General features: G+C 34.3%; 2 protein-coding genes across 7 annotated transcripts in view; both read right to left on the bottom strand.

The window, feature by feature from the left end:
* Positions 1–27,911, bottom strand: part of LOC309842381 (pancreatic alpha-amylase) — a 224,572-nt gene that overhangs the window by 39,389 nt on the left and 157,272 nt on the right. Inside the window, exon 1 of one of the 2 annotated variants that reach the window (XM_082686501.1) lies at positions 1,287–1,361. The exons of the other annotated variant lie outside the window; for it this stretch is intronic. Within the exon in view, the coding sequence (XP_082542627.1) occupies positions 1,287–1,294 (8 nt within the window). The 5' untranslated portion in view covers positions 1,295–1,361. Of the gene's footprint in view, positions 1–1,286; positions 1,362–27,911 lie in introns of those variants that run through there. 2 annotated transcript variants of the gene reach the window in all.
* Positions 1,157–27,499, bottom strand: RNPC3 (RNA binding region (RNP1, RRM) containing 3). 5 transcript variants are annotated; one of them, XR_014299626.1, is made up of 16 exons: positions 26,150–27,499; positions 24,660–24,707; positions 20,435–20,553; positions 19,767–19,850; positions 19,024–19,135; positions 17,895–17,963; positions 16,226–16,368; positions 12,387–12,512; positions 11,232–11,380; positions 8,286–8,447; positions 6,982–7,076; positions 6,833–6,891; positions 4,845–4,977; positions 3,888–3,959; positions 2,139–2,853; positions 1,157–1,361 (listed from the first exon to the last, which is right to left on the bottom strand). XR_014299626.1 is itself a non-coding variant. In XM_082686504.1 (15 exons), the coding sequence occupies exons 1-14, from the start codon at positions 26,342–26,344 to the stop codon at positions 3,900–3,902; spliced, it is 1,554 nt and encodes a 517-aa protein (XP_082542630.1). In that variant the 5' UTR covers positions 26,345–27,499; the 3' UTR covers positions 1,157–2,853; positions 3,888–3,899. The 5 variants fall into 5 exon arrangements, 2 of the variants coding, with proteins under 2 accessions (XP_082542630.1, XP_082542631.1); XR_014299627.1 differs by having other exon boundaries at positions 1,157–2,222; positions 2,795–2,853; XR_014299628.1 differs by having other exon boundaries at positions 1,157–2,222; positions 2,810–2,853.

The following is a 27,911-nucleotide window of genomic DNA, read 5'->3' as shown; positions in this document are numbered from 1 at the left end:
ATGCTCCTCCTATATATCTAGCAAACTACAAATATCTGGACCTTCATAATCTACCTTTCTCCCACTGCTATTATGTTTACACGTCCATCTTTAAAACTAACTTCATTTGTATACTGTATTTATAGCTCCTCCTTCTCCCTCCTGCATCATATTTGTCTTTTCCTCTGCTGGATTAGTCCTACTGGATTAATCCACACAAACCTGCTGTATCTTCAATCTTTATAAAACAAAACAAAACAAAAAAGCTTGCTACTACATCCCCCTGCATTAACAGTCCATTTCTCCATCCCTCTAAGAGCAAGACTCTCCAACACAGTTGTTCAAAATTCTCACTATATTAACTTCTTCTCAACAATTCTCTTTAATACCTCTTCTCATTTCTTCCATTCATCCAATCAGTTTGTCAAGAAGAAATCTGTCAAGAACAGATCTGCTACATTTCACTACCCCTTCCTATCTGAGATACCTTTATTTGGCTTCTACCTCTTCTTCATATACCTGACATCTAAAACTGAGCATGTCCTAGGGTTCACTTCTCCATACTTCTAAATTCTATCATTAAAATTCCCATTTTCCTTACTTTTACAATGCTTTGAGGAAAAAGCTGTGATTCACAACAACATTCCAACAAAGACCAAGTCTTTGGGCATTGATTCTGGTGAAGTTATTATTATATACTCACAGGACAGTATTAATAAGAATTAAATATATCAGTTTCCTTAACACATAGATGAAGGTAATTTCACTAAGATAACAGATTCTGTAAGGGAAACATTTACAACCTTAGGTGATAATCTGATCGATTTGGGGGCACCAAAATAAAACACTAAATTAGGGCAAGATACAAATTCCCTCAAGCAGGGGAAATCTCCCACTACTTAAAAACAACAACAACAACAAAAACAAAAAACCAACAATAAAAAAACAACAAAATTCATAGCCAGACAAATATAACCATTCCTAAAATAATTATAAGAAGTAATATTACTATAAAAAAGCATGTTTAAGTGAATTGGTATGCAGGTAAGAGTGAAAAAAGGGCAGTATCTATAATCATAAAAGAAAATTTCTGTTGTAAAATTTACCTTCAAAATTTTGTGCAATTATCAAACTACACTTTCCAAATGTGATAAACATAAAAAAAATAAGAACATTATTTTATTGGAAAGAAAATAATTTATTATATATGAGGAAGAGGATTAAAATACATGTAATATATCTCCAATAAACTGATTTAAATGCATATAGATTTAATTTTTAAATATACTTTAAAAGCTGTTACGCACAGTTCCATAATCCAGGTGTCACTTTCTTTTCCTTAAAGTTGGAAAGCAGTTGGAAGACATGGAATCAAAAGGAACCTAAAACACCATAAGAGTTCATTAAAAATAATTATGATTATAAAGCAGTTTATTAATAAGTTTTAAAATAACTAAAAGCTAACATGTTTATATTTAGAAAATTAGTGAATCATGTCAGTACTAAAAATTTTTAATTGTCTAAATAAACAGCTTATACAGAAACTGATTAACATTAAAAAAAAACATTTTAATTGTCTCTATAAAAACCAGCAATTTAAATATCTATAAATTTTTATACTCTTGAGTGATTAAAATTATTAACAGAATTTTTATTGTGTTCCTAGTACTAGCAATAGCAGGATTTGCAAGAAATGCAGAGGCTCCAATTCTTGATTTTCCTACACAGAGAAGGTTGGATGGCTAGGTTGTAGTAAGCATCTAACCATTTTAATCTAACAAACTAGTATCCAAACTGGTCACCCCTTGGAACTACTAAAGACACCTTTTCAAATTAGATTCTTGGTCCTATTCTGAGAAATTCTGATTTATTAGTTTCAGGAGAGAGTCCAGCAATCTCTGAATGTAAAAATCCTTCCTCAATAGTTCTCAACCTGGGTCACACTTAGGAGGTTTGAAATACTCCAGTATCTATGCTGTACGCCAGACCAATTAATCAAAATGGGGAGAAACTCAGGTACATTTTAGCCTTTTCTTCCCTTCATCAGATTTTTTTAAGTTTCCCAGGTGATTCCAACCGTGGCCAAGATTAAGAACCACTGTTTTGGGTAATTATGGTCCTCAGCCAGTCTGGAAACCACTGTTACTACATATACCTACCAGATTTTTTTTTTTTTTTTCCACTTAATGTGCTACCCTGAGTCAGTATTATATCTTCTTCCCTCTGTTCCTCTTTTCTCACTCCTTTTGTTTTGTTTAGAAAAAGAGGGGAAAAAAATACTTCTACTTGCTCTCTGTTTCAAAGGAAATATCAATAATAAAACCTGAGAAGTGAAGTCTGTTACTCTTACTTGGAATTTACAAAGAAATTCAGTTATTTTAATTTCCAATATATATACTTTTTTAAAGAAAAAATCCTTTCCCCAAACCAATTTTAACAATACATTATATAGAACACCTAAACCAGATATATCATAAAACAGAAAGCATATGTTATTAAACAGGTTTAGGAAATACATAAATATAAGAAACAAGACTAAATTCTGTGTTGAAGCAGATGCATACATTCTCCAAGTAAATAAGTTGACCTGATTCACTAACTTTCTCTGGAAAAATTGCATAACCTCAAGAACAGCATAGAAAATTCAGCAACAGATCTAAAAAACATGTAAGTGATTTGTCCAGTCAACATTGCTAATTTTAGAAATATCTCATTGGATAAATTATAAAAAATTATTGCTTAATCTGAATCAATGAGTAGGGGAGGGACAAAACATTCCTAGGAAAAACAGAAAACACTGCCCCAAAAAGGATACAACAAGAAAGGATACACTTTGTATGACAGTAATACAGCAGTATTTACGCAGGAATGCTTCTAAAGAAGAACAGCAGAAGGCAGTTTAATTTTTTTTCTCAGTTTTCACACACTAGATTTATAAATAAATGATTTTTTTTTAAACACACACTGAAAACTGTTAATTTTTTAACCGTTCCACTAAGGTATTTGTAAGAATTCTGACTATACCAGTATAGGTATCTCACAAAATTCAAATATTTAAGGCACTTTTCAAAAGAAATAAACATTAAGCAAAATTCTTCCTTAGTTATGTGATTTTTTTTTTAGCTTAACACCATTAAAGTTGACTGAGTTACTTCATGTTCTTCCAAATATAAAGATAAAAAGATTTAAAATAAAACAAAAAATGTTTCCACTCAAGTGCCTTAAATCAAACAGTAACACAAACTTTGAAGTTTAAAATGGTTAATTCTATCTTTTTTAACCATTAAATTACTTAAGAATACATTAAAATTACTTGTTTGAAAAGCAAAAGATTTCATTCCACAAAAAAAATGTAAATATTTCTGTGACATATGAAATTAGTAATGTGAATTCAGAGGTCCTGTTAAGAGTGACCAACATGTCTTGGCTTGGTGGACACTTTCCCAGCATCAGCACAGGAAAACTGGCATGACTGATTACACAAGGTTCCTACTCCAGACCTATTGAATCAGATACTCTGGGTGAGGGTGAACAGAAGCCTAGGTAACAGTTTTATCAGCCCTTCAGGTCACTGTAATATATGTTAAAGTTTAAGAACCACTGCTTTCCTGTAGGTTGAACAAGCTCTAAGACAAAGACATATTCCCCTCATAAATCCATTCTCCAAACTTAATTTTATATACAGATGGACTTTAGTCTGTAGTTAAAATTTTGAAATTTATTGGGAATTAGCTGCATAGTGACACAAAGAGAGTGATAGAGACTTGGATGGATAGATGGATCAAATGATTAAGTATCCTTTAAAAAACCTTAGGAGATACCTGAATTATAAAAAAGCAGGCTTTTATATTTCCTTTATTTTATCTCAAGAAAGTCTTGTTCTTTCATTATGTTATATCCACACTTACCTTCATTAATTTTTAACACTTCCTTTTTCCTTCTTTAGAATCTTGTTTTGGTCTAGCAGATCGAGCAAACTGCTAATATTCAAAAATTAAGGTTCTTTCACGAACAGGACAGTTATTTTCTCTAAATAATTATTAAGACTACCTAATGTAAAATAGGAGTAGTTTTTAAAATCTGTCTCTTACACTTGTCTTCCTACTCTCAGCCATTTGTCAAAAAAAATTTTTCTTGAGTGCCTCCTATCTACTGCCCATGATTTGCTAAAGTAAAAAAATGTACCTTTACTTCATATTTTTTTACAGCTGGACCCTGACTCCATCTATCCCACTGATTTCTATTTTGCAAACTATATTAACTACTAAAGGCAGAATGTTTAACCAATGATATATTTTGGTCATTAAAATTTTCAAATAGATATATGAAATATACTATAATAAAACATAAAACAAAACTACAATGAATCATATCTTTTTTAATGACTCCAGGTGTATTTGTAGATATTGTAGTGTTTTAGGCTTAGCCTAAAAATGTGCTTCTGAGTATATAAATGAAATGTTAAGACATGGCTAAATTTTAATACCTTCATGCCACTGAGGTTCCTTTATTTACACCCATGTGACCCAGTTAAGTATGTTTATAACTAATCTCAAGCCAGAATACCAATGTTCAGTTTTCTAAAGGGTAACTTAGAAATTGGTTTCAAGAAGGACCTGGGTGGCTAAGTTAAGTGTCTGTCTTAGACTCAGGTCATGATCCCAGATTCCTGGAATCAAGCCCCGCATTGGGCTACCTGCTCAGCAGAGAGCCTGCTTCTCCCTCTCCCTCTGCTGCCACTCTAGTTCTGTTTGTGCTTTCTCTCTATCCCAAATAAATAAGTAACATCTTTAAAAAAAAATTAGTTTCACATACCCTTCTACTAAAAAACACAGTGTCTTTGGAACAGATTATTTAAAGGATACAACCACCATAGGTTTTCCGAAAAGAACATATCCATTAGCTTCCTTTAAAGCTTTTGCTGCTGCTTTTTCATTTGGAAGTCCAATGAAAGCTTGTCCTTTCATGCGACCTTCTTTCATCAAACGGATATCAAACCTAGAAGTGAAGAAGAAAAAGAGATTTTGATTTGAAGAGTATCAAACAATTCTAATCACAGGAAAATGTGTTGAACATTTAAGATGTTTGCTATTTCTGAGTAAAAATGACAATACTGTCTGATTAGAACATTACTCAGACTTTCTAGAGATGTTTTGTATACTGTTCTAAAATTGATTCTAAGTAAGTCTGATAATGAGCTTATACCTATCCTTCAAAACTATGTTGTGTATTTATATAATTTAAAAATTATAATACTAAAAACTATAAAAGCAAACTTAAATTTTTACTTCATATTTCAATGTTTAAAATATTTCATAGAGCCAACTCAATATTATCCACCCAAGAGACAAAAAGCAACTACATAATGAAAATAGGAAGACTGAGAGGAACCAAAGAAAAGTAAGAGAACTTCAGCATAGGAAATGACCTTATTTATCATCTAGTCAAAATCATCATTGTACAGAAGTCTACAGAGAGTGACTTCTTCAGTCATAAAGATAGCTAAAATTAGAGCAAAAACACAAACTAGATTTTTTTATTCCAAATGTAATGTTCTATTATTCCATAACATATTCATTTTTCAATACTTTTGGGAAAATGATATTCAAAAATCAGAAAAACCAGACCATAATTTACAACTAAAGTATTTCCTACAATCAAAATGCAGCAATTTTTAAAATTCACACTAGTCCCAAGAAAAACAATTTATTTATGATTTTGATGTACATACAGCTTTCTCCACATATAGAATTATTTTCCCCCTCAAATTCTAATTGCAGCAATACTAAAAATAGAAGAAATGGATGTATACAAATACCTATGTAAATGAAACATTTCATACATTTTTTTTTCTGTTTCTTATAATCATGATTCAAAGGTAGCAACAAGAAAAAGGACCAGTACTTTGCAAAAGTAGCAAAAGAAACTTTTAGTATACTGCTAAGAAAAGAGATCTGCTACTACTGAGTATAAACAGGCCAGATAAGACTTAAAAATACTAAAATAAAACTTAGTTCCAGTTAGTGCTTCATTTTACCTCCAACTCAAAGTCTATCTCTTTAACTTTTCTACTTTTCCCTATTTCTAACTTATATGGCTGAGGGTCTTTTATACTTTGCAGCCAACTAACTATAGCAATTTAAAGAATGAAATCCTAACTCTAAACATTAGCTTTTATACCGTTTACAAATCATATCCCTCTCTTTTCCTCTCACAAAATTGGGAGCCTTGGTTAATGAAGACCAATTAAAAGAAGGGAAGTTACTTCCAAGGTTAAGAATCTGAAAAATTTTGCCAGACTACTATATATATTCCTGAATAGATCATTAATGCAGTAGTTTTCAAAGTATAGTCTTTGGACCAGCAGCTTTGGCATCATCCATGAGCTTTTTAGAAATACAAATTATAGGCCCTACGTCAACCTAGATGGATCCAGGAAATGGTTTTACTAAGCTCTTCGGGTGATTCTTATGTAGGTTAAAGTTTGAGACCCACTGCTTCTGAACTGGGCATTAAGGCTGGAATTTATGCTCTTTGTATAAATAAAGTTTTACTGGAACTCAGACATAAGTATTAGTCTATTATTTATGCCTGCCTTCATGTTACAAAAATAGAACTGAGGAGCTCCGACAGACACTGTATGGCTTATAATAAAATAAAAATATAAAATGTTTACTACCTGTCCATTTATGAAGAATTCTGCTGACTAATGCTTTAGATATCTAAAAGTTATGCAACAGATAAGAACAATTTTTTCCTGTAATTGTTATCTGTAAAGGGAAAGTGCTGGGATTAAATAAAGGGCTAATTTGTAACAGATAAAAACAAAACATTATTTGAGAGTATGACTCACATTATCCGTTGTGTTTCTGATGAAAAGTCAACATATCTCCCAAAAATAAATTTAAGGTCCTAGAATTTTAATAAGAAAAAGACAAGTAAGAAGGTTCAGGAGGAAAAAAGAAGTAAAATAATACAGTCAATTGACAAATTTCAATTTACCTTTTCTTGAACATGTTTAGCTAAATTCTTTACATAAATTCTACAGTTTGGTTCACCCGGTTCATAACTTCTGAAAACTGAGAGTGTTTCCATTTCTTATTTAAAAGCAAAAAAAAGGAGGACACACATTAGGATATTTTCATTAATTTTCTCAAAGAAAAACTGTAATAACATTCAAATACAAGTGTTAAATAGAACAAGCATTATGAAAATTTCAAAACCATAACCATTAATAGCAATGTTATTAATAAATATACTCATTAAAAATCTGTATTGATAATAAAACTTAAAAATTTCAGGTCACCTAGAATAACAAAAATTTGTTCAATAAAATATCTACTATTGAAACTCCTTTACGATAAAATAACCTTATTAAAAAAATAAAGCAAATAAATGTTATCATCTTGCTTAAAGTTAATTTCCCAAACCACCAGATACCAACACAGTCAAACGTAAGAAACCTAATTTCATACAAACTGTGGCTTCTAAATCCCTGTACCACTACTTGTAGTATCAATAATCAGTTCCTGACAACAGATGTTCTATGTAAAAATGCTAGTTGGAAGTTTATTTCCCATTATCATGGGAAATACTATAAAATGCTATGAGACAATCTAAAACCCCTAATTTCCTAAAATGTACTAAAACAGAAAAAATTCTTCTAGAAGTAAAGAAACTATCATGTTGGATATAAAATCTTAAACACAGATCTTCAATTACCAAATAATTAAAACTGTTTTTTTTTTTAAACAACTGCTTTGCATGTTTCTCAAACACAGAACTGTAATGATACATCCACCGTATTTGGAATACAAAATTCCAGACCATAGGCCACTTGATTTTTTAAAAGATTACATATAAAAAGTTTTAGGAATGAAAACAAAAATATTTTTTCCAATCACAGATAGACTGAAAACACTTTATCGAGACACATTTTCCTCCCTAAAAAATATGGGGAGGAAAAACCAAAAGCAGGGTGCCTGGGTGGCTCAGTCATTAAGCATCTGCCTTCAGCTCAGGTCATGATCCTAGGGTCTTGGGATGAAGCCTCACATCTGCTCTGCAGGGAGGCTGCTTCTTCTCCTACCATTCCCCCTGCTTGTGTTTCCTCTCTCGCTATCTCTCTATCGAATAAATAAACAAAATCTTCACCAAAAAAAAAAAAAAAAAAGCAGTGATTAAAAACCTTATTTGTAAAGAGGTTTTGAAATGTATGCCTTAATTAGGTAAAGAACATGAAGAGATTTGTTGTTTCTGATGCATCAGAGAAATGGAATAAGCATCGGTCTATTTCATGAAATTACCTTCTCTAGAAATTCTGCCTTTTTCCAACTCCCTTCTAGAAATACATTCTGATGGCATTTCATCACAGTCCTCTTTACTCTCTTCTGTGATGTTCAAATTAGGTTTCGGGAAGATTTTTCCAAATCCTACATTGGGTGCATCACCTTCAGCAGCAGGTAAATCTAAAAGTTAACATTAACATCAGCCATTAAAAATTCCCTCCCTTCAAAACAGGTCTTGCTTTCCATTTTTAGTCTTTAAAATATCTTTTGGCACTGAAATTCTTCAGTGTTTTTCTTAATGCTTTAGAACCGAGTAGACAAACTTTCTCTGTAAAGGTTTAAATAGCAAGTATTTTAAGCTTTGCAGGCCATATGATTCTGTCATGGCTATTAAAACTCTGCCACCGTATTATGAAAACAGCCAGACAATAGCTAAACAGCCAAATGGTTGCTTTGTGGTGCTACTCATAGGCCCTGCAAGGTGGAAAGAAAATGAATTTATTTTCAATGTATTTAGTCTGAGATACCAGAGGGACACCTCAAAAAGATAAAGTGTATTGCGCAAGATAGGCAGAATGTGCACGCATATGTGTGTGTGTGTGTGAGGGGGTCAATGATAAATATTATGTTTAACCTGTCCACTTTGAACTATTAATAATTATATGAAAGAAATTTGTAGCAAAGGCATTCATTCTGTAATGGAACGTGGTCACTCAACATTATTTATACAATGGATTTGAAGACTTCATAGTGCTACACCAGAATATAATTAAACAGCCTTCAATCTTCAGTCTTATCAAAGATGATTAAAAGATTAAGATCAGCACAAATCCTGAAATCGTAAAACAAATGGAAGTTTGAGGATACCAAAAAACCTTCATCAATCCTTTTCCCACCCTCCCACCAAAAAGAAACCAATTTTACTCCTGGATCCTATAAGAAATAAAGAAAAACAAGTATTCATACTTTAAAAATTACTCAAGTAGGAAAATTCAAAAACACTGCAAATTTTTAATTTTAGCAATATAATGGATTTCATTTATAAAATATGAATTTTAGCTTCAGCAAAAATTAAACTGGCACAGTAAGGGTAAGGTTAAATATTCACTAGAAAAATTCTAGTCATTCTACCAAAAAAAAAAAACAAAAAACTAAAAAGCTATGCAAATGATGCAAAGAACATGCTAAACTTAAGATTATAAAATCTCTTCATCATGTTGAAAAACATATACAAATAGATCTCCTGTGGCCTGGAAGTATCAATAAGAGAAAAACTCAAGTCCACTTCTACTGTTACTTCAATATTACTACCACACAGGGATGTCATGGTAGGGCTGTCACCATCTCATAGTGGTCTACACCCTTAAGTAAATTAAGTTTAAAAAAGTAAAATTAGTGTGTAGGTGACTAACATGAAATAAGAAACAAAAATATACAAAAAGAAAAATATAAATATTGAAACAAACAAAAAAGGAGCTATCCATGCCCTACCTATATTCATTTATTCAACAAACAATAATAGCTAATATTTAGACATATGCACCATGCCCAGCATTTTACTTGGATCATCTTGTTTGTTTCTCACAGCCAGTGTTTATCAGCTGCTCTTCTGTGATAGGCACTGTGCTCTGGAGCAGGGGTTCTGCACATGCTACCCCTCTGGTAGAGATTATGACCCAATGGCTAACCCAAACCCACCCCTAATGGTGGCAGGCCAAGATAAGAGTACAGATGGAGGCCTCATACCATACACTGAAATACTGTAAAGTTACAAATTAAGTTTAACTGTTAAATAAAATATGTTCTATTCTCCTTAATAATAATAGGGAAGCTATCTGAAAAGGCAGTATCTTCTCATTAACCTTGAAAAAGAGGGATTAAAATCAGTTTTTCTACTCACTACATTTCCAACACTTACTAGAACTCTAACTGCATAGTCACACAAATGCTCAAAGATATATATGCAAAAATATATGTGCCAGTAGTTTCTCAGATAGTAAAAAACAATCAACTTCTACCAAGAAAGCATGATAACAGATTGATTTAACTGTACGATGTAGTATTATGCAATCATAAAAAAAGGTACGTATTTTTATGTTGAAAAGTTAAGCTACTCCCTCTGGACTTTAAACTCCTAAAAATCAGATACCACATTTAACTTGTTCCTTAGTGCCTAGCATAGAGCCTGCTATACTGTATGCTTTCAATAAGTCAATATTAAGTCAATGGCAAACACTACATAAAACATTATGCCCATTTAAAACAAGAGGAGAAAATGTGTTTACACATGTATAGAATAAGGTCCAGAAGAATAGCTATATTCTAAATTATTAACAATGGTGGTGAGACAGAGGACAGTGGGGTTTGAGGTGGTAAAACTTCTTAAATTTTTTACACTATATGCTTTTTGTTACCTTTTCTGTAAGTTTGTATTATTTATGAAATTAACAAAGGAATTTCACCATAGTATCAAATTAATGCCTAAAATTAACAGAACAAATATCTGCAATTTTAATAAATTATCTTTAAAGCTAAGAACAGTACCTTAGTAATTAATCTCCAATGTCTTTTGGGTAAAAAAGAAAATTTACATAAAATCTACAATACACACAATAGTCACAATTTATTTCCTCATCTATAGTACAAATGTACTAATAAAATCACAGAACATCACATCTAACATGAAAAAATAAATCACTAGCAGAACTGCTTCATTGTATTTTTAGTGTAAATATCAGCAAAAACCAGACTCAATTTTCACCCTAAAATTCATTACTAGCAAAAGGCAACAGTGATGGTTTCATCATTAAGCATTAATTTTAGTTATATGAAAAAGTTCAATATGGATAATATTCCACAATATTAATGAAGATTAACTGCAAATTTTAAAAATTTAATTCTAATACAAAAAGCAGAATGAGAAGAATTTTTACACAGCATATTAGAGAACTAGAATATGCTTACCATAATTTTGTTCTTCACAATTTTGTTCTTTTTCTGGATCTTTCTTAAATGTAGACGGCATGTCAGTAGATATATGAAATTCAATTTTCTTACTACCTACAGGTTGTGGTTGGTCAAATACATCCGAAGGTAACAGAACTGGATGTAAACTGTTTATAAATAGTGACAGCATTACTTTCCAACTGCAAATAAAATCCTAAGTAAAACATTATTCCTATTTACCTTAAATTAACACTGACAAAGCACTCATTACACCACAGGCATTGCACAATATAACTTACCTTTAATACTTTAATAAACCCTAATAAATTTTCAATACAGATACTATTAAATTACTACTTAAACAAGGAGACTGAGATTAAGGAGTATCACTCACTAAATGACAGAAACAATACTTGAGGACTATTGATTTCAAACTTAAGGAAATTTACCAATATACAAAGACATTCTTCTATGTTTAATATAAGTATTTTTATGTACTATATTCTACATTACTATATAACATAGCTATACTATCCAACAGAATTGCCACTAGCCACATTTGTCCTAATGAGCACATGAAAATACTGATGTCCAAATTAAAATATATAAAATACACACTGCTATGACAACTTTGTACAAAAAAAGTGACACATCAATAATTCTTTGTATTAATTATATGCTGGAATAATATTTTGGATATAATGGGTTAAATAAAATATATTATCAAAATTAATTTCATCAGCTTTTTAATCCTTTACTGTGGCTACTGGAAAACTGAATTTGGTTTATGTTATTTAATTTTTCAGGGCTGCAATAGGTATTAAAAGCATGGGACTACGGTATCAAGACATATATAGGTAAGAAAAACACATACTTAATGTGAAATTTAAAAAAACACAGATTAAGGATTTATTCCTTCAAAATGGAAAAAAAGATTTCTAACAAACTCTTTTCTCAATTTATGAAGCTAATTACAAGTTCAAGGGAAACTTACACTGTAGAATAGCTAAATGAAACTGCAATTAACATTGATTTTATGTGATTAATATATTAAAATATATAGAGTTCCATGGTAGACAGGTAAGTAAAATGTCTGTCATAATTGTTTATAAATGACATGAGTTAAGCATGTAGACAAAGTACACAGGAACTTATTTCATAAAACAAAATTACCTTTGCGGAGCAGATGGAGGTGTTTTCAACATATCCTTTATTTTTCGTTTTTTTCTCACATGGTGCTGCTTTACTGTTTTTGGCCTTTTGGGCTGAAGATTTGCTAGTTCCATTAGTTTAGTCATTCTACGTTATGAAAAGGGGAAGTAAAAACAAGAAATTCTTCATGTAGAAGCACATAATATGAACTATAAATATAAATTATACATGTTGTATTACAAATTATGATTTATATAGCAGAATTATAGTTTCTAAGCCATCAATTAAAATAATTTACAATAAGCTCAAGTTCTGAGTTTTCTAGGCCAACATTCATCTTTTTTTTTTTTTTTTAAGATTTTATTTATTTATTTGTCAGAGAGTGAGCACAGGCAGACAGAGAGGCAGGCAGAGGCAGAGGGAGAAGCAGGCTCCCTGCTGAGCAAGGAGCCCCATGTATGACTTGATCCCAGGACGCTGGGATCATGACCTGAGCTGAAGGCAGCCACTTAACCAACTGAGCCACCCAGGCGTCCCCAACTTTCATCTTTAAAGGGACTGGGAATTTATTTAATTTCAATTTATCTTTTTTTTTTTTTTTTAAGATTTATTTGATACAGAGAGAGAGAGAGAGTGTGTGAGTGTGTGTGTGTGCACATACACAAGCAGAGGGAGGGGCAACGGGAGAGGGAGAGAGAGAATATTAAGCATGCTCCCTGCTGATTGTGGAGACTGACTCAGGGCTATCTCACAACCTGAGACCATGCATGACAGGAGCATAAATCAAGAGTCAGATGCTACTGAGCCACCCAGGTTCCCCTCAATTTATCTTTTAAAGATATGTTTTATTATGAAAATTATTAGTTGTCTAAATAAAAAGGTTGTATTTGATGCCAGAAAGTTGAACAGGATACCGTAATACAACCTATGTAACTTTACTGCCTTTCTTGACTCATAGTCAAAAGATCTTACAAATACAGTATAATTAATTTTGATTCTTATTCTAATTAGTCTAAACTGGTTATTTTAAAGCATTTTCATAACTGCTGCACATGAATCATTATAGAAACAGAATAACTTAGAACAAAGTTTCAATACTATACTTTGAAGCAGCTTTTTATAAGTAACTATCAAGGTGTGATAATTGATACACTGTACCCAGTTTATCTTCATTAAGAGTGTAAAATTTCAAATAGGTCCTGTCTAGGCATTTTTGTTATCTTCCTAGAATCAAACACAGTGTTCCTAGAGAGCACAAGCTCAAAACCACTAGTCATAACTCTATTTCTACAGTTACATTTGTGAAATTTAAAGGCAAAATAAAAAGGGAGAATGTGGTTAAAATAAGCTTTAAACCAAGTGAGGAAAAATGTAAACCTACGAATGTGGTTAAAATAAGCTTTAAACTAAGTTACGAAAAAGACAACATGCTATACATTTGTAAAGCTTCTTAACAACCAATGTTTGCCAAAAATTTTATGAATAAATCCAGTTATACAAACATGTTTCTATTCATAAATTGCTCATCCAGAATATACTAAGCCTCTCAACATTGCCAGGCATAAATTAGAAAACCAATAAATATTTGCTGAATAAATAGTATGGTTTTGTTTTATTTTACGTTTCCATAAGATAGTAGAAAAGCATGAAAGAGATTGTTTCTTGGAAAAACTTTACTCTCATTACTTAAGATGAATTACTTGCTGAGCTCTTCACTATATCCCTAAATGGAAACCTACATAAACAAAACAACAAAAAAAGGTTTTGGCCAGTCTGCATAAAGCATTCCTGAAACTGCTATCACTATTTTTATAAAGAAAGTAAAATTTACAGAAGTTATGTAATGAACCCAAGGCAACACTTTATACTGTTCTTTATTTATCAACAAGTTAAAGTTATAGTCTATCAAGAACTGCCAGACTTCCTAAATGTCTCTATTCAAGACACTCTATTCACCTCATTTTTGTAATTTTGGCTCCATCTACATTTTTATTTTAATTCTTTCTCTAGAAAGAATGCATACTGAGCAACTACTTAAGTTAACATTGACTCAATAATAGTCATATTATTGCTGATTATTTGTAAATATTGCTTGGATTCTCTGCTTGGGTTTTGATTCACGTCAACCACTCCTGTGTCTGACTTCTCTACATAGTTACCTAAGATTCTTAACATTCGGGGTGCCAAGCTGGCTCAACTGGTGGAGGATGTGACTCCTGACCTTGGGGTTGTGAATTTGAGACCCACACTGGATATAACAATTACTTAAAAATTAGAAAAAAACCTTAAAAAAAAAAAAAAAAGATTCTTATATGCCGATAGTGGACTTCCAGGTTGGGGGTTGTCAAATTATAGCCCTAGGAGCAAAGTCAGCCAGCTGCCTCTTTCTGTGAACAGAAAGTTTTGCTGGAACACAGTCATATCCACTCATTTAGGCACTGTCTGTGACTGCTTTCCTACTACAACAGAACTCTAGCCCTATACAGAAAATATTTACATATTCCTGTACTAGGCTATGTGTGGATAATATACCTTAACATTATTAACAACTTACTACTTCTCACCAAAATCCTTAAATAAAATACATGTAAGGTGTCAAGAACAACCAACAACAACAACAAAATTCCTTGCATTAGTTACTATGAACTATTTTATATAAAATCCCACAGAAATGCTCTGGAAATTTATTCTGAGGTGAATAAAATTCAGGGGAATAGCTGAAAAAATATGAATACAATCTATTCTTATTCTTGTTATTTAAGATACTTAAGTTTTATAAAGTCTTCACAAAGAATTAGTGAATAATGTATCAATGCCCCTACCAGAAAGTCAGGATAGGGCTCCTATAAGCCTGTGCTCTAACATTTCACCAACTCATCAACACACACCTTGTTTCCTGTTTTTTTTTGTTTAAGGACATCTTATTTTATAAACTGCTGATTCACTAACAATGAATTCACAAAGACTATAACTCAAGCTTGAACAAGACTTATCTAACATGTTTTCTCCATTAGGCACATCACAGCTTTCTTGATTTTGGAAACATCAGACGGTACCTCAATGCTACCCTTGTGGACCACTTTAAACAGCAAAATCACCAGGGTACTTGGGTGGCTCAGTAGGTTAAGCCTCTGTCTTTGGCTCAGGTCATGATCTCAGGGTCCTTGGATGGATGGATCAAGCCCTGCACCGAGCTCTCTGCTCAGCAGGGAGCCTGCTTCCCCCTCCCCCTCTGCCTGCCTCTCTGCCTACTTGTGATCTCTGTCAAATAAATAAATAAATCTAAACAAACAAACCAGCAAATTCACCAACAAAAAGCATAAAAAATGTGAAAGGCTTGGTATCAAATAGACCACAAAAAGGATACTTGCTTACGGTATTGGAGCTGACATAAGAAGACTGCATGTCACTCTGTTCTACCTCATCTAGGAATATGCACATCAAGCAACTCAAATTTTTCACCATTCTGTGCATGCCCACATTAGCAAAAGACCATAAAAACACTAAGTATTGTTTGGGGTGTTACAAACAAATTTTAGTATGTGGACAATTCTTAAATACGTAATCCACAAATAATGAGGATCAAATGCACTTTATAATACCATAATAATCAATCTAAAAAATTACTTATGATCCAAGAATTTTTTCCTTAGGTCTGGATATACATTCTTAGATCTTAATCTATACCTATTACAATATGCTTGAGGGGTGGGGGGGTTGGGAGAAATTTTAATGACCCCAAATTATGGAATAATTATAAGTTCTTATAATTCTTCTAAGGTAAAATTTAAGAAGAGCAAAAGAATCTCTCTCATATTCTGTTCCTGAAATCGAAACAAATATTATTTGATATTGCAAACCTCTGTCGGTCTTCATCATCACTACTCTCATATTCTGATTCTATACTTGATAATTCCTCATCCTCATCTGGCAAAGGAGGTTCCTCTGGTGGCTGAGGAGATGCAGGTGGAAGAGGTGCATGTAATGGCATATAATCTTCATACTAATTAAGAGAAAAACAGTAATCATATGGTAATCTATGATATTTATAGAACAGAAAAACCATCTTCATTCAGATACTCTATTCTCATCTCTCTCCCTCATGACACATACAACCCACAGTGAGAGAACACCTGCTACAGAAGATTGCTATTTGATTACAAACTTGTTTCCTCTTCCTTGGCACCTAGCTGGAGTAAATTTCCAAACCTCCTTTATAGCTGGATTTAACCATGTAAATGAGTTTTAACCAACAGAATGCTAGCATAAAAAAAAAAAAAATTCCATCCATAATCCTCTCTTCCTTCTTGATCTGCAGGATGTATGATAATGCCTTTATTATTCTGGGATATGCACAGAGTGAAAACAAGTTAGGTCTTCTGAATGACTAAATAGAAAGTCATCTGCCCTACTTTTGGAATGGAGTTGACATGCACAAGAAATAACTTATGCTGGGTTAAGTGACTAAGATTCGAGTTTTATGTTAATAGCAGCCTAAACTTAACAGATATTCTTGTAATGTACCAGATATTGAAGTGTTGGGATTGCAAAGAAAAATAGTGACGCTAGTAGTATATACATCAGAAAAAGCAGTCAATATGCAATACATAACAGAAAAGCAAATTCTGTTTAAATGTTAGGACTCAAAATAATTTCTCATTGCTATTATCTAGACAATTACCAGGTACTATAACAAAATAGTAACTAGAATAGTTCAGTAGCAGACACAGACTACTATCTAAATTACAGATATATTTTCATAGTAAATTCTGAATAGAAGTTATTAGCAACCTTTCTTCTCTTCTGCAAATGATGCTCTCTATATGGAATAAAACAAGAACAGAAATTTTACATAATTAAGTTGTCAAATGCAATTATTTTATAAAATGGAAGAGTACTGTGGGTCAAAGGACTGAACACTGGTAGAAATGAGAGCCTCTATTACCAAAAGCATCTTTTTCATATTCTAGCATTCTCCACTTAACTACCATTAGTATGTTAACTTTAAACTTGTCCCTTATTTTCAATGCACATTAGAGGCTAGTGACTCAGTATTTGTGAAGGTTGGCCTCAACAATCCCATCTCCGGAAGAGAAGTTGTGAATCTTCAAAAAAAAAAAAAAAAAAAAATCATTTTTTTTCAAAGATTTGTTTATTGAGACATCTTGGGTAAGTGTCTGCTTTCGACTTAGGGGGTATGATCCCAGGGTCCTGGGATCAAGTCTTGCATCAGGCTCCGTGCTCAGTAGGAAGCCTGCTCTGTCCCTCTGCCTACTGCTCCCCGTACTTGTGCTCTCCCTATCTAGCTCTCTCTGACAAATAAACAAAATCTAAAAAAAAAATAATAATAAGATTTATTTATTTATGGGCAGGGGGCAGAGGGAGAGGGAGTCTTAAAACAAGACTCCACACTGAGCACAGAATCCAATGAAGGACTTGATCCCATGACGCTGAGATCACGACAGCAACTCAACCAACTGCACCACCCAGGTGCCCCATAAATCTTTACAATTTTAAGATATTTCTTACCATGGGAGGGCGTGCAGTAATTGGTCCAAAAGGTGTGGGTAAATTCATTTTATTCATAAGATGAAGAACCTGAAAGCAACAAAACATTGAAAACTGCATAGTAAAATGATAATTCAACTCACATATTTTATGTACTTTAAAACTCTGCTATAACTATACTCCTGATTTGGCGCAAAAGCTGGCTACGTCTTGCTTTATCCCAGAATGGGGCTGTTACCAGTCACTGATGTATCTCAGAAGATTACCCTTTCTAAAATGCTTGTCAATTATAAATACTTATTCTCATTAAAAATACCATGTTCTTGCAATGTAAATGCTACCAAAATGTTATGTCTTTCTTCCAACTACTATGGAATTAAATAAGAAGCATATTAAAGAAAATAAATATCATCTATAGTTTGTACTTCAAAGTATTTTGTACTGTCAATACTTTCAAGCATTGCTAAGGTGTTCACTATGTTTTTTCCTTTAAGAAAGAATCTCCACATTAAAGGTGTATGATCAAGTAACAAAAATTACCATACACTTCCCAAATTATCTTGTGTTTATTAGTATTAATATTAAACATGTTAAGTTTTAAGCCACAGTTTATAAAAACCTTTACTCGAATGTAGTAATATTTCATTACCTTTTGCAATGGACTTAACTTCCAACCAGATACACATAGTAAACCCTAACCAGGGTTTAGGTATAAGGAGGCAGGGTCTTTGAGAAGTAATTAGGTCACAAGGGTAGACACCCATGAATATGAGATTAGTGTTCCTTATAAAAGAGACCCCAAAGAGCTCTCTCCTTTTTTCAGCTAGGTGAAGATACAAAGAGAAAACAGCCATTTGCAACCCTGGAGAGGGCCCTTACCAGAACTCAACCTTGCTGTCACCCTAATCTCACAGTTTCAATCTCCAGCACTGTGAGAAATAATTTTCTTTTGCTTATAAACCACCTAGTCTATGATACTTAAGTTATGCCAGCCCAAACTGAGAAGATACCTTTAAATAATTGTAATACCATTACCTGTTAGAATTAGTCTGATTAATGCTATTATGAAAAGTAAAGAAATTAGCATGAAAAATAACTTATCAAGTTATTCAAGCATTTACTTTGGGAAAGTAAGTTTCATTCTACTTACCTGTACATAGAACTTAGGCACACTTGCCAAAGCATTTACTATGTTTGCTAGGATTGTGCTTGAAGGTGGTGGGTACATATACTTGAGGCATGAATTCAGAGGGAAAGTCAGCCTAAAAAAATATTTAAAATTCTTATCATGTTTTAGTAAGTTTCATATCAATAACATTTTTACGTAATCTGATGAAGTACATAATTGTTCAAATAATTCAGCACTTTTAGATTTACCTTGTTCCTTATAATCCCAAATAAGTACATTTAAGAAAAAAATAGTTTTGAAGTCCCTGAGTAGCTCTGTTGGTTGAGTGTCTGCCTTTGGCTCAGGTCATGATCTCAGGGTCCTGGGATCAAGCCCCTACCCCCACCATTGGGCCACTGGGCTCCCTGTTTAGCAGGGATTCTGCTTCTCCCTCTCCCTGTCCCCCACATCCCCCCCATGCTGTGAGCACACACACTCTCAAATATGTAAAATCTTTTAAAAAGAGAAAAAAAAAATTGCTTTCTGATTGAAATAAAGAAAAATAAGGTATTTCTTACCAGAGCTTGTTTTATAGCTCTTAACATTTTAATGAACCCAAATTCAGTGACAGACTCTAACACCTCATCATCTTTAACCAACATATTGATTGACATAATAATGTATCCTTTAAAGTATCTTATTGCAATACACACACACACACACACACACACACACACTCAGAACAACAAATCAAAAAGCAACAAACACAAACAAAAAACACTAACCCATGGTTTGGTGCAATTCCATTTTCTATGGTTAAACAACCAAGTTCTTTCTTTTCTTTATCATCTTCCACAGGGTCATCACATCTATAAAATACAGAATACAAGTTGATCATATCTTTAGAAATAGAGTAAAAAATTGAGGGTTTGTTAAAACTCAGACTGTGAGGCCTTATATTCCCCCTTTCCATCCCCAAATTTCAATTTCAACAGGACTAGGGTAAAGCCCAAGAATCTGTATTCCAATCAAGATCCTACATGATACCATTGGCCCAGGGACACTCTGAGAATCACCAGTATAAGGCAAATTTGTAAAGTTTTTGTAACTACAAAGAGTTACTGCTGGGAACCAAATACCAGTCTTTGATTTCAAAGGGCATGCCTATCCATGACACCCTGTAATACAACAAGGATTTTATACTAGTTATATTCCTCCACTTAAAGCTGAATACTTTTCACTCCACCCTCTTCCCACTTCACACTGATTACTTAATATTAAATCAATACTCAGACTCCTAATGCATAATTAGGAACAAAAAGAAATATACTGTACTAATTTCAATCGAGACATGTATCATTTATTATGTTTAATTATTTACCTGCTAGTCTGAAAACAACAATACAATTGATTAAAAAACACTTTAAAATGTTAGGAAAACCTAACTACATACCTTTTCTTTTTTTCAGTGTCTGAAGGGGGACATGGAGAATGAACTCGATCTTGCTCCTTTGCAAACTCAACAACTAAAGTATGACCTAAAAGTTTCAGCTGATGTAGTCTTGTCAATGCCTTCAGTTGGAAAAATAAGAGTAAAATATTTTATAACTGCATCAAAAGTTGTTTGTTAGGGAACATTTCCAAATAGTTTTACATGATCTTTGTGAATGCTGTTAATATTTCCCTGGCTATTTTTTACCCATTTCCAATCTCAGGGTGCTTAGCCTTTGTCATTTACTAAAGGACTGCTTCCTACCACTCAGTAAAAGCAACATCTGGTTAAATCAAAATCTCCCTATAACTAGGCAGCTGAAAATGGTTAGAAAAACAGACATAATCAGTCTGGACTCACTTTAAACTCATGACCACAACCACAAATTTGGAGATGAAACCTAAATGATGCCACACTTAACCACATTTTTAGTTAATTTTTTTCTATTAATCTCTAAGCTATTATTTTGTATTTTTTCCTTGTTCCTCAGCCTCACAACATTCCTTTCCCATTCTTCTAGCCTAGGACTTTGCTTCCTACTTTGGGAAAACTGAAACAATCAGATGAGAACTTCAGATTCCCACCCTAATGCCTATCTACAAGCTAATGAATCCATATCATCAACCTACTGTTATAAAGTATTAATTATCCACATTTTCATTTAAATCCAGTTACTTGTCTTGTATACTAAATCCCACCCTCTCATCCACCCATCAACTCTCTTCTACTCTGTTTGGGGAATGTTCTTAACTACATTACTAATTTTCTGACCTGTACTGATTCATCCATATTAGCACACAAATATGCTTCTATTTCTCCCACCCTACTCTGTTCTTATTCATCTATTGACCCCATTTTGCTCACTTCCCTCTTTAATTACAGTTGCAGTAAAACTCCTTAAGGATTATTTATCTAAACCAGGGCGCCTGGGTGGCTAAGTCAGTCAAGCAGCTGTCTTTGGCTCAGGTCATGTTTCCAGGGTCCTGGGCTCAACCGACACATTGGTCTCCCTGCTAGATGCGTAGCCTGCTTCTCCCTCTCCACTGTTTGCCCTCTCTCACGCACATTTTCTCTCGATCTCAAATTTAAAAAATCTTAAAAAAAATTTCTTTTTCTAAGCCCTCTACCTAAAATCCCTCTCCTCCCATCCAGTCTCCAACTCAGACAACAAATTCTGTACTGCCAAGCCAATGGTCTATTTTCAGTCTTCATTTTTATTGCATTTAACAGTTGATCACTTCCTCCTTGATGCATGTTCCTCATTTGATGTTAAAACATCATACTTTCCTGCAGTTTTCTTCCTAGCTCACTGGTTTCTACTCCTTAATCTCTTGGCTTTTGCCTTTTCAAACTCTAAATGTTGGCATACTCCAGGGTTCTATTATTGGTCCTCTTTCTAGCTACTATCTTAGTGATCTAATCACCATCCTAAATTTAAATCCCAATGCTGTGCTAATTCCCCACTTCTTAACCTCAGCCCAAACCTGCTCCAAAGTTCAAGAAACCATATCCAAACTACCAGAAAGCTCTCCTAAGTGTCTAACAAACATTTCAAAATTGACATTTCAGAAATTGGACCACTGATATTCTATCCTCATTCCCCCCAAATGTTTTTTATGTGGAGGCTTTCACATTCAGTTGATGGTAATCCCATTCTTCCACTTACTCATATCAAAAATATTGGAAACATGCATAAGACTTCTTTCCCATATTGCATACCCAAGCCATCAAGAAATTGCTTCTACCTTCAAAATATATCCAGAATCTAATCACTTCTTACTAACGTGGTCCAAACACCTATCATCTCTGACCTAAATTACCACCATAACCTTTTTAGAGATTTCCCTATTTCTACTCTTCCTGCCTCCCATCTCTTCTCAACACATCCTTTTAAAGATATAAATTAAATTATGTTACTGCTTTGCTCAAAATATTCTAGTACCTTCCCATTTTACTCAAATGTAAAATGTAAAATCCAGGATCTTTAGAGTACCTACATGATATGGCATCTATTACTTCTCTGACCTCAAATTCTAATTTCATCTTCCTCATTCCGTCTGCTTCAGTCATTCTAGTTTACTTGAACAGGCATTCTCCAATACTAGTGCCCTTATTCCAGTTATTAATCAGACTAGAATGTACTTTATCCACATATTCCCTTAGCTAATTTCACCTTTTTCAAATTATTAAATATGACCCTAATCACCTTAACTGCAACTTAACCATCCCCATCTTGCACTCTTGATTGTACTGCTCTTTTTCCTTTTTATTCCATAGCATTTATCATTTTCTAAAATATTAAACAATTAAGTTTATTATTTATAATCTGCCTCCCCTTTTGAGAATATGAGCCCCAATGAGGACATAAATTTTTATTTCCTTTTTTGTAAATATTTTATTCACCGATTTATCCCAAGACCTAAAGCAGCATCTACCACACTGTAAGCATTTAAATTTTTTTAATAAATAGACCTATAAGCCTTATTTAGAACTACAGTTTTATTTTACCATCTTTATGCATCCTTATTTGTTTCATTTTAAAATGTTTCAATAACATTATTATTATTTCAATAACAAGTCCCTAAATCAATTCTAGACTTCTTCACTACCAGTGAACCTTTGATTGTCTGAAATATAGGGCATCTGAGCTCAACTGCTTCAACTTTCTTGTTGGCAAAATGGGTACCAAACCTATTCTCTTCAAGGATATACAGTTTTTCACTTTTAATGTTAACTAATTTACCCATCTTGCCCAGCTACTTACTTTATTCTTAAAGATTTCTCTACCCTTGTTTTTTAAAAATCTATCAGTTATGTGCACCGTAACCTAAAAGCCATACTAATGCTATTATCTTCTCATTACTTCTCTACTACAAACATTTCCCAAAGACAATGACTGGCACCACATCCTCTTCTCTAAGTTAATGTCGACCATAAAACAACGTGGGTTTCATTACCATATTTTATTTATAATATCTTGTGCCATATTTACAAGAATTTCTTCTGAAAAAAAAAAATCCTATAATGTTAAAAAATACATACAATGTGAAAGTCTTCTATAATCCCACCTTGACAGAAAGACATTGATTAACAATTTGGTGTACAGCTTTGCCACAGTTTTTTCCTATCCATAAACATAGGTACTATTGGATTTCCAAAAATCCATTACATCTCATACATAATGTCTGCCAACTTTATTCATGTACTCTATCAAGGCTACATTCCTTACTAATATATATTGGTTTGACCATCATTCTTTGAGAGTAGTACAGGCTACCGATATACTATAATATAAGCTGTCCCTTCCCTTTATTGATGAGAATTTGGGTGATTTCTATTGTTTCATAATAAAAAACCCTTGACTCATCAGGCTATTCATTCCTCATTTTGTGTCATCACAGTACCTCATCTTCTTAAAACTCTCTTCTCTTTGCAACGATGAAAATTTCTTTTCTAGTTCAACTTTCTTTTTAACTTCTCCCTCCCATTCTCCTTTCCTGGCTTGTCTTCCTTTGGGCAACCATATCCATTCACCTGATTCAAGAAACTCCATTTTTGACCCTGTCTTTAGAATCATATTTTCAACTGTATTAAAAATATTTCCAGGGTGCCTGCGTGGCTCAGTTGGTTAAGCATCTGACTTCAGCTCAGGTCATAATCTCAGGATACTAGGATTGAGTCTCATATAGGATTCCCATGCAGCAGGGAGTCTGCTTCTCCCTCCTGATGCTCTGCCTCCTCTCAAATAAAAAATCTTAAAAAAAAAAAATTCCAGGGGCACCTGGGTGGCTCAGTGGGTTAAATCCCCTGCCTTTGGCTCAGGTCATGATTGCAGGGTCCTAGGATCGAGCCCCACATCAGGCTCTCTGTTCAGAAGGGAGCCTCCCTGCTCCCTGCTGAACCCTCCCCCCACTCTCTGCCTGCCTCTCTGCTTACCTGTGATCTCTGTCAAATAAATAAAATCTTTAAAAAAAAAAAATTTTTCCATAGAAACAGCTCAACTCTTCAAAGTTAATATGTAACATTTGAATTAATTATCTACCTTTCCCAACATCCTTTGACTCCTGCCCTTAATGTCAGGTAATGTAATAACCCAATACCTCAGTCCAAAATCTTTTTAACAAAAATTAGATAACAGGAAATTGCTGATGACTTTATTAGTTAAAAAAAAAAAAAAAAGTCATACCTTTATAGCTGCTTTTTCATTAGGGAAAGTAGCAAAAGCTGTATGTTTCTGAAAAAGAATTAAGGTACAAATTACTTCTGTTGCAATATCTGGTTTTCCTAAGTCTGACTTTAACAACTGACAGTTATTTCACAAATAAATAAAGTCATGGAAAAGGATGGAAAATCAAGACCATTATAACTTTATTAATTTCAGTACTGTGGTTCTAAATCCTTTTTGTATCAGAGTTCCTTGAGATGATAGCTATATAGCCTTTTCTATAAAGGTGTACACACACACACAGGATGCTTTCTTTATATACTTTCAAATAGTTCAAGAGACCAGAAGTTTAAAACCCCTACTCTACCAAAGGACAACCCTTAAACAAAAGATCTTAAATTTATAATACAGATTTTCCCTCTATACAGCCAAATACAAAGTTTAAAAATGTTTACCACAGAAAACCATTCCTCAAGTGCATGGTGCCTTTCTCTTTTACCCCTGCAATAAGAGTTCAGTGGGAGAAGTCTATTTAAAAATATAAACTGTAAACAGTTTAAAGACCATCAGGGAAGAAAAAAGAAAGGTAACTCAAAGGTAAATGAATCATTACAACGGGTAATGTTATCATTCTTAACAGCGCTTATTAAAACATTTACAAGTTGCTTCAGTATTTATATCACACATTCTAGTTTTGTCTAATCTAATCCAAGATGACATAAGAGTACTTAAACTGAACACAAACTATTTGTATTTTCTGGTGTACCTGACACATTGATCAAAATTGCTCAGTCTTCTCAATACGTCTCAACCCTGTTTGCATATTAGAATCACGTGAGACTAAAACCACTGACATTTGACGGAATCACAGACCCAGACCATCTTGCAGAAACTTCACATCACCATCACTATTTTAACGGAGAGAAATCGATCTAAAACATCTTCAGGTATAAAAGCAAATGAAGTAACTGTAAATTACTGTGCAGAAACTTTTTTTTTCCCCCTGTGTAGAAACCTTTAATAGTCTTAGAATATTATTCCAACGGATTCCGTCAGAAAATTTTCAGAATTTTTTCCTAAAAATTCCCGTAGAAATTCTGTAACTGCTTTACTGAACTTACTTCTGTACTTTCTCCTCTGTTTTAATGAATGTCTGAACAGTGGCTTATAAATGATCCAGTATTTTTAAAAAGTCCGTTGTACCTCATATCTGAGAGTACTCTGCGTCTAAAAGAAATGCTCCCAAATTCAGAGGAGTTTTTTGAGATTCTCAAGATGGGTGAGAAAAGGGGCAGAAGCGATTTTCCATTCTTCTCCCTTGACTTTTTCACTGCTTTTTTCTACAGCGCAGTGACTAACACAGGCTCAAGGCATTTAAAGACAGGGAAGACCCCACTACCCAAGCTCATTTTCCCACTCTATTCTACTTCCTTCTGTCAAAGCTTCCCCCCGACCCCCTCGGTCACTAGCCCAGGGCCTTCCCCGGCGGCTTGGGACGGGCGCGCCCTTACCAGTCGTCCCTTATCTGACAGGACCCGCACCGACTGCGCCCCGAAATACTTCAGCAAGTCCTCTTTCTCTTCGGCGGTCAGTTCGGCTGGCAGGTGCCTCACTAAAAGGGTTCGGTCGCCCCGCGGTGGGGAGAGTGAGGCAGAGCTCTGGCATCCCCTTGACATCGGCGGCAGGGACTGCTCGGGGGCCGCCATTTCCAGAAACCGCAACACGGAAGGCGAAAAACGAGCACGCAGTGAAAATCCTCTAATCCACAGAAGCTGAAGGTAAGAGTATGTTTCCGCCTCGCGCTAAGGATTCTGGAAACAAGGAAGTACCGCGATGGATGGTCCCTTTCTCGCGAGATTTGCGCTCCCGCGGCTGACTGGTCTCCGGAGGCCGGTTCCTTAAACTGGAGGATTAGGTTCTACACCGGTGGGAGAGCGAAGTGGTTTTGAATTCCAGGCAGCTGCTGAAGGTACTAAAGACAAAATTTTGCCATGGAGAAGCGCGAGGATTTAACAATTTGATCAGGGGACTCGGCCGCGTGAAGGAAAAGGATGGAAGCCCAAGGACAGGAAAGAACGACGACTGCGCTTGTGCGAGCAGGAAGCGAGTCTGGGCGTGGCGCCCGCCGGGGTCAGAGCGGAGCTCCCGGGGTTTCTATTACGGCCAATTGCGAAAGCGCGTTTGACTGGCTGCCTGGAAAGGGCGACTTGGTGTGGGATTCAGCGGTGTGTGTTTGCAATCTTGGGATGGTAGAACCTAAAGATAGCAAGTTCTTTCTTCAACTCAGTAAGGGGCGCGTAGGCAGCACTCGGTTTACGGAACAAAAAGCTAAGAAGTACGGGTTTTTTCTTGAATCACCGTGCATATAGCAGGCTCATAGGCTCTGGCCAGTGTACATTGCAGGGAACTGGCGGTCTCTGGGGAGATGTGGCCTAATGAATATAGTTACATAGATAACCAATAGATAGGTATTCACATATTTAATAATAAGAAGAACCTTAAGGGGTAGGGACTCCTTCCCATTTTACCTTTGAGGACTTTGATGTAGAAAGTTTGTCCCATAGCTAATAAATGGCAAAAGTGAGATTCGACCCCGCAAGTGTGACAAGGGATTACACTTGAGTCCACTATACTGTCTAGTTTCTGAATGGAGTGAGGCAGAGATCAGCCCAAGAAGAGAATCAGAAATTTCTCCCTCACGCCATGCAGTGAGGGCCTTGAGGATTCTAGAGGAAGGTATTCTCTGCAGTCCGCGGCGTTCTCTACAGGGCCTGCTACAAGCTAGAGACCTAAGGAACTTCTGCCTGCACTTTTTATTTGCTACTTAATTAGGTGTTTAAAATATAACAGTAAACAATATATCAAACTTCTGCTTTCATAGAGCATTGTTTGAGAAGCAGAGAAGGTACAGACTTTAATAAAAACTGGAAAAAAACACGGGAATAAAACCCAAAATGTCAGGTATGTAGAGCCAGAACTTGATGACCCCATATGTTTGTTTGAAGTCTTGATTATGTGAAGAGTAATTGGAAATTGACAGATTTTCCTAGTAGAGTTATGTGTGTGTGTGTGATAATTAAATGTGGGGTATGAAAATTCCTCTTTGGTTGCAGTGTGAAAAATGGAGTAGAAGCCAGAAGATCGCTGGGCTCCTACAATAGTCGGCAAAAACAAAACAAAACAAAACCAAAAAAAAAAAAAAAAAAAAAAAACCAACAACAACAAAAAAGTTGCTTGAAATAGTTTGGTAACAGTGGATACAAAGAGAAGAAT

The sequence above is a fragment of the Mustela nivalis genome, assembly GCF_964662115.1.
Source record: "Mustela nivalis genome assembly, chromosome: 10".
NCBI lineage: Eukaryota > Metazoa > Chordata > Mammalia > Carnivora > Mustelidae > Mustela > Mustela nivalis.
The sequence above is the reverse complement of the archived record's forward strand: the minus strand, read 5'-3'. Positions and strand labels throughout refer to the sequence as shown.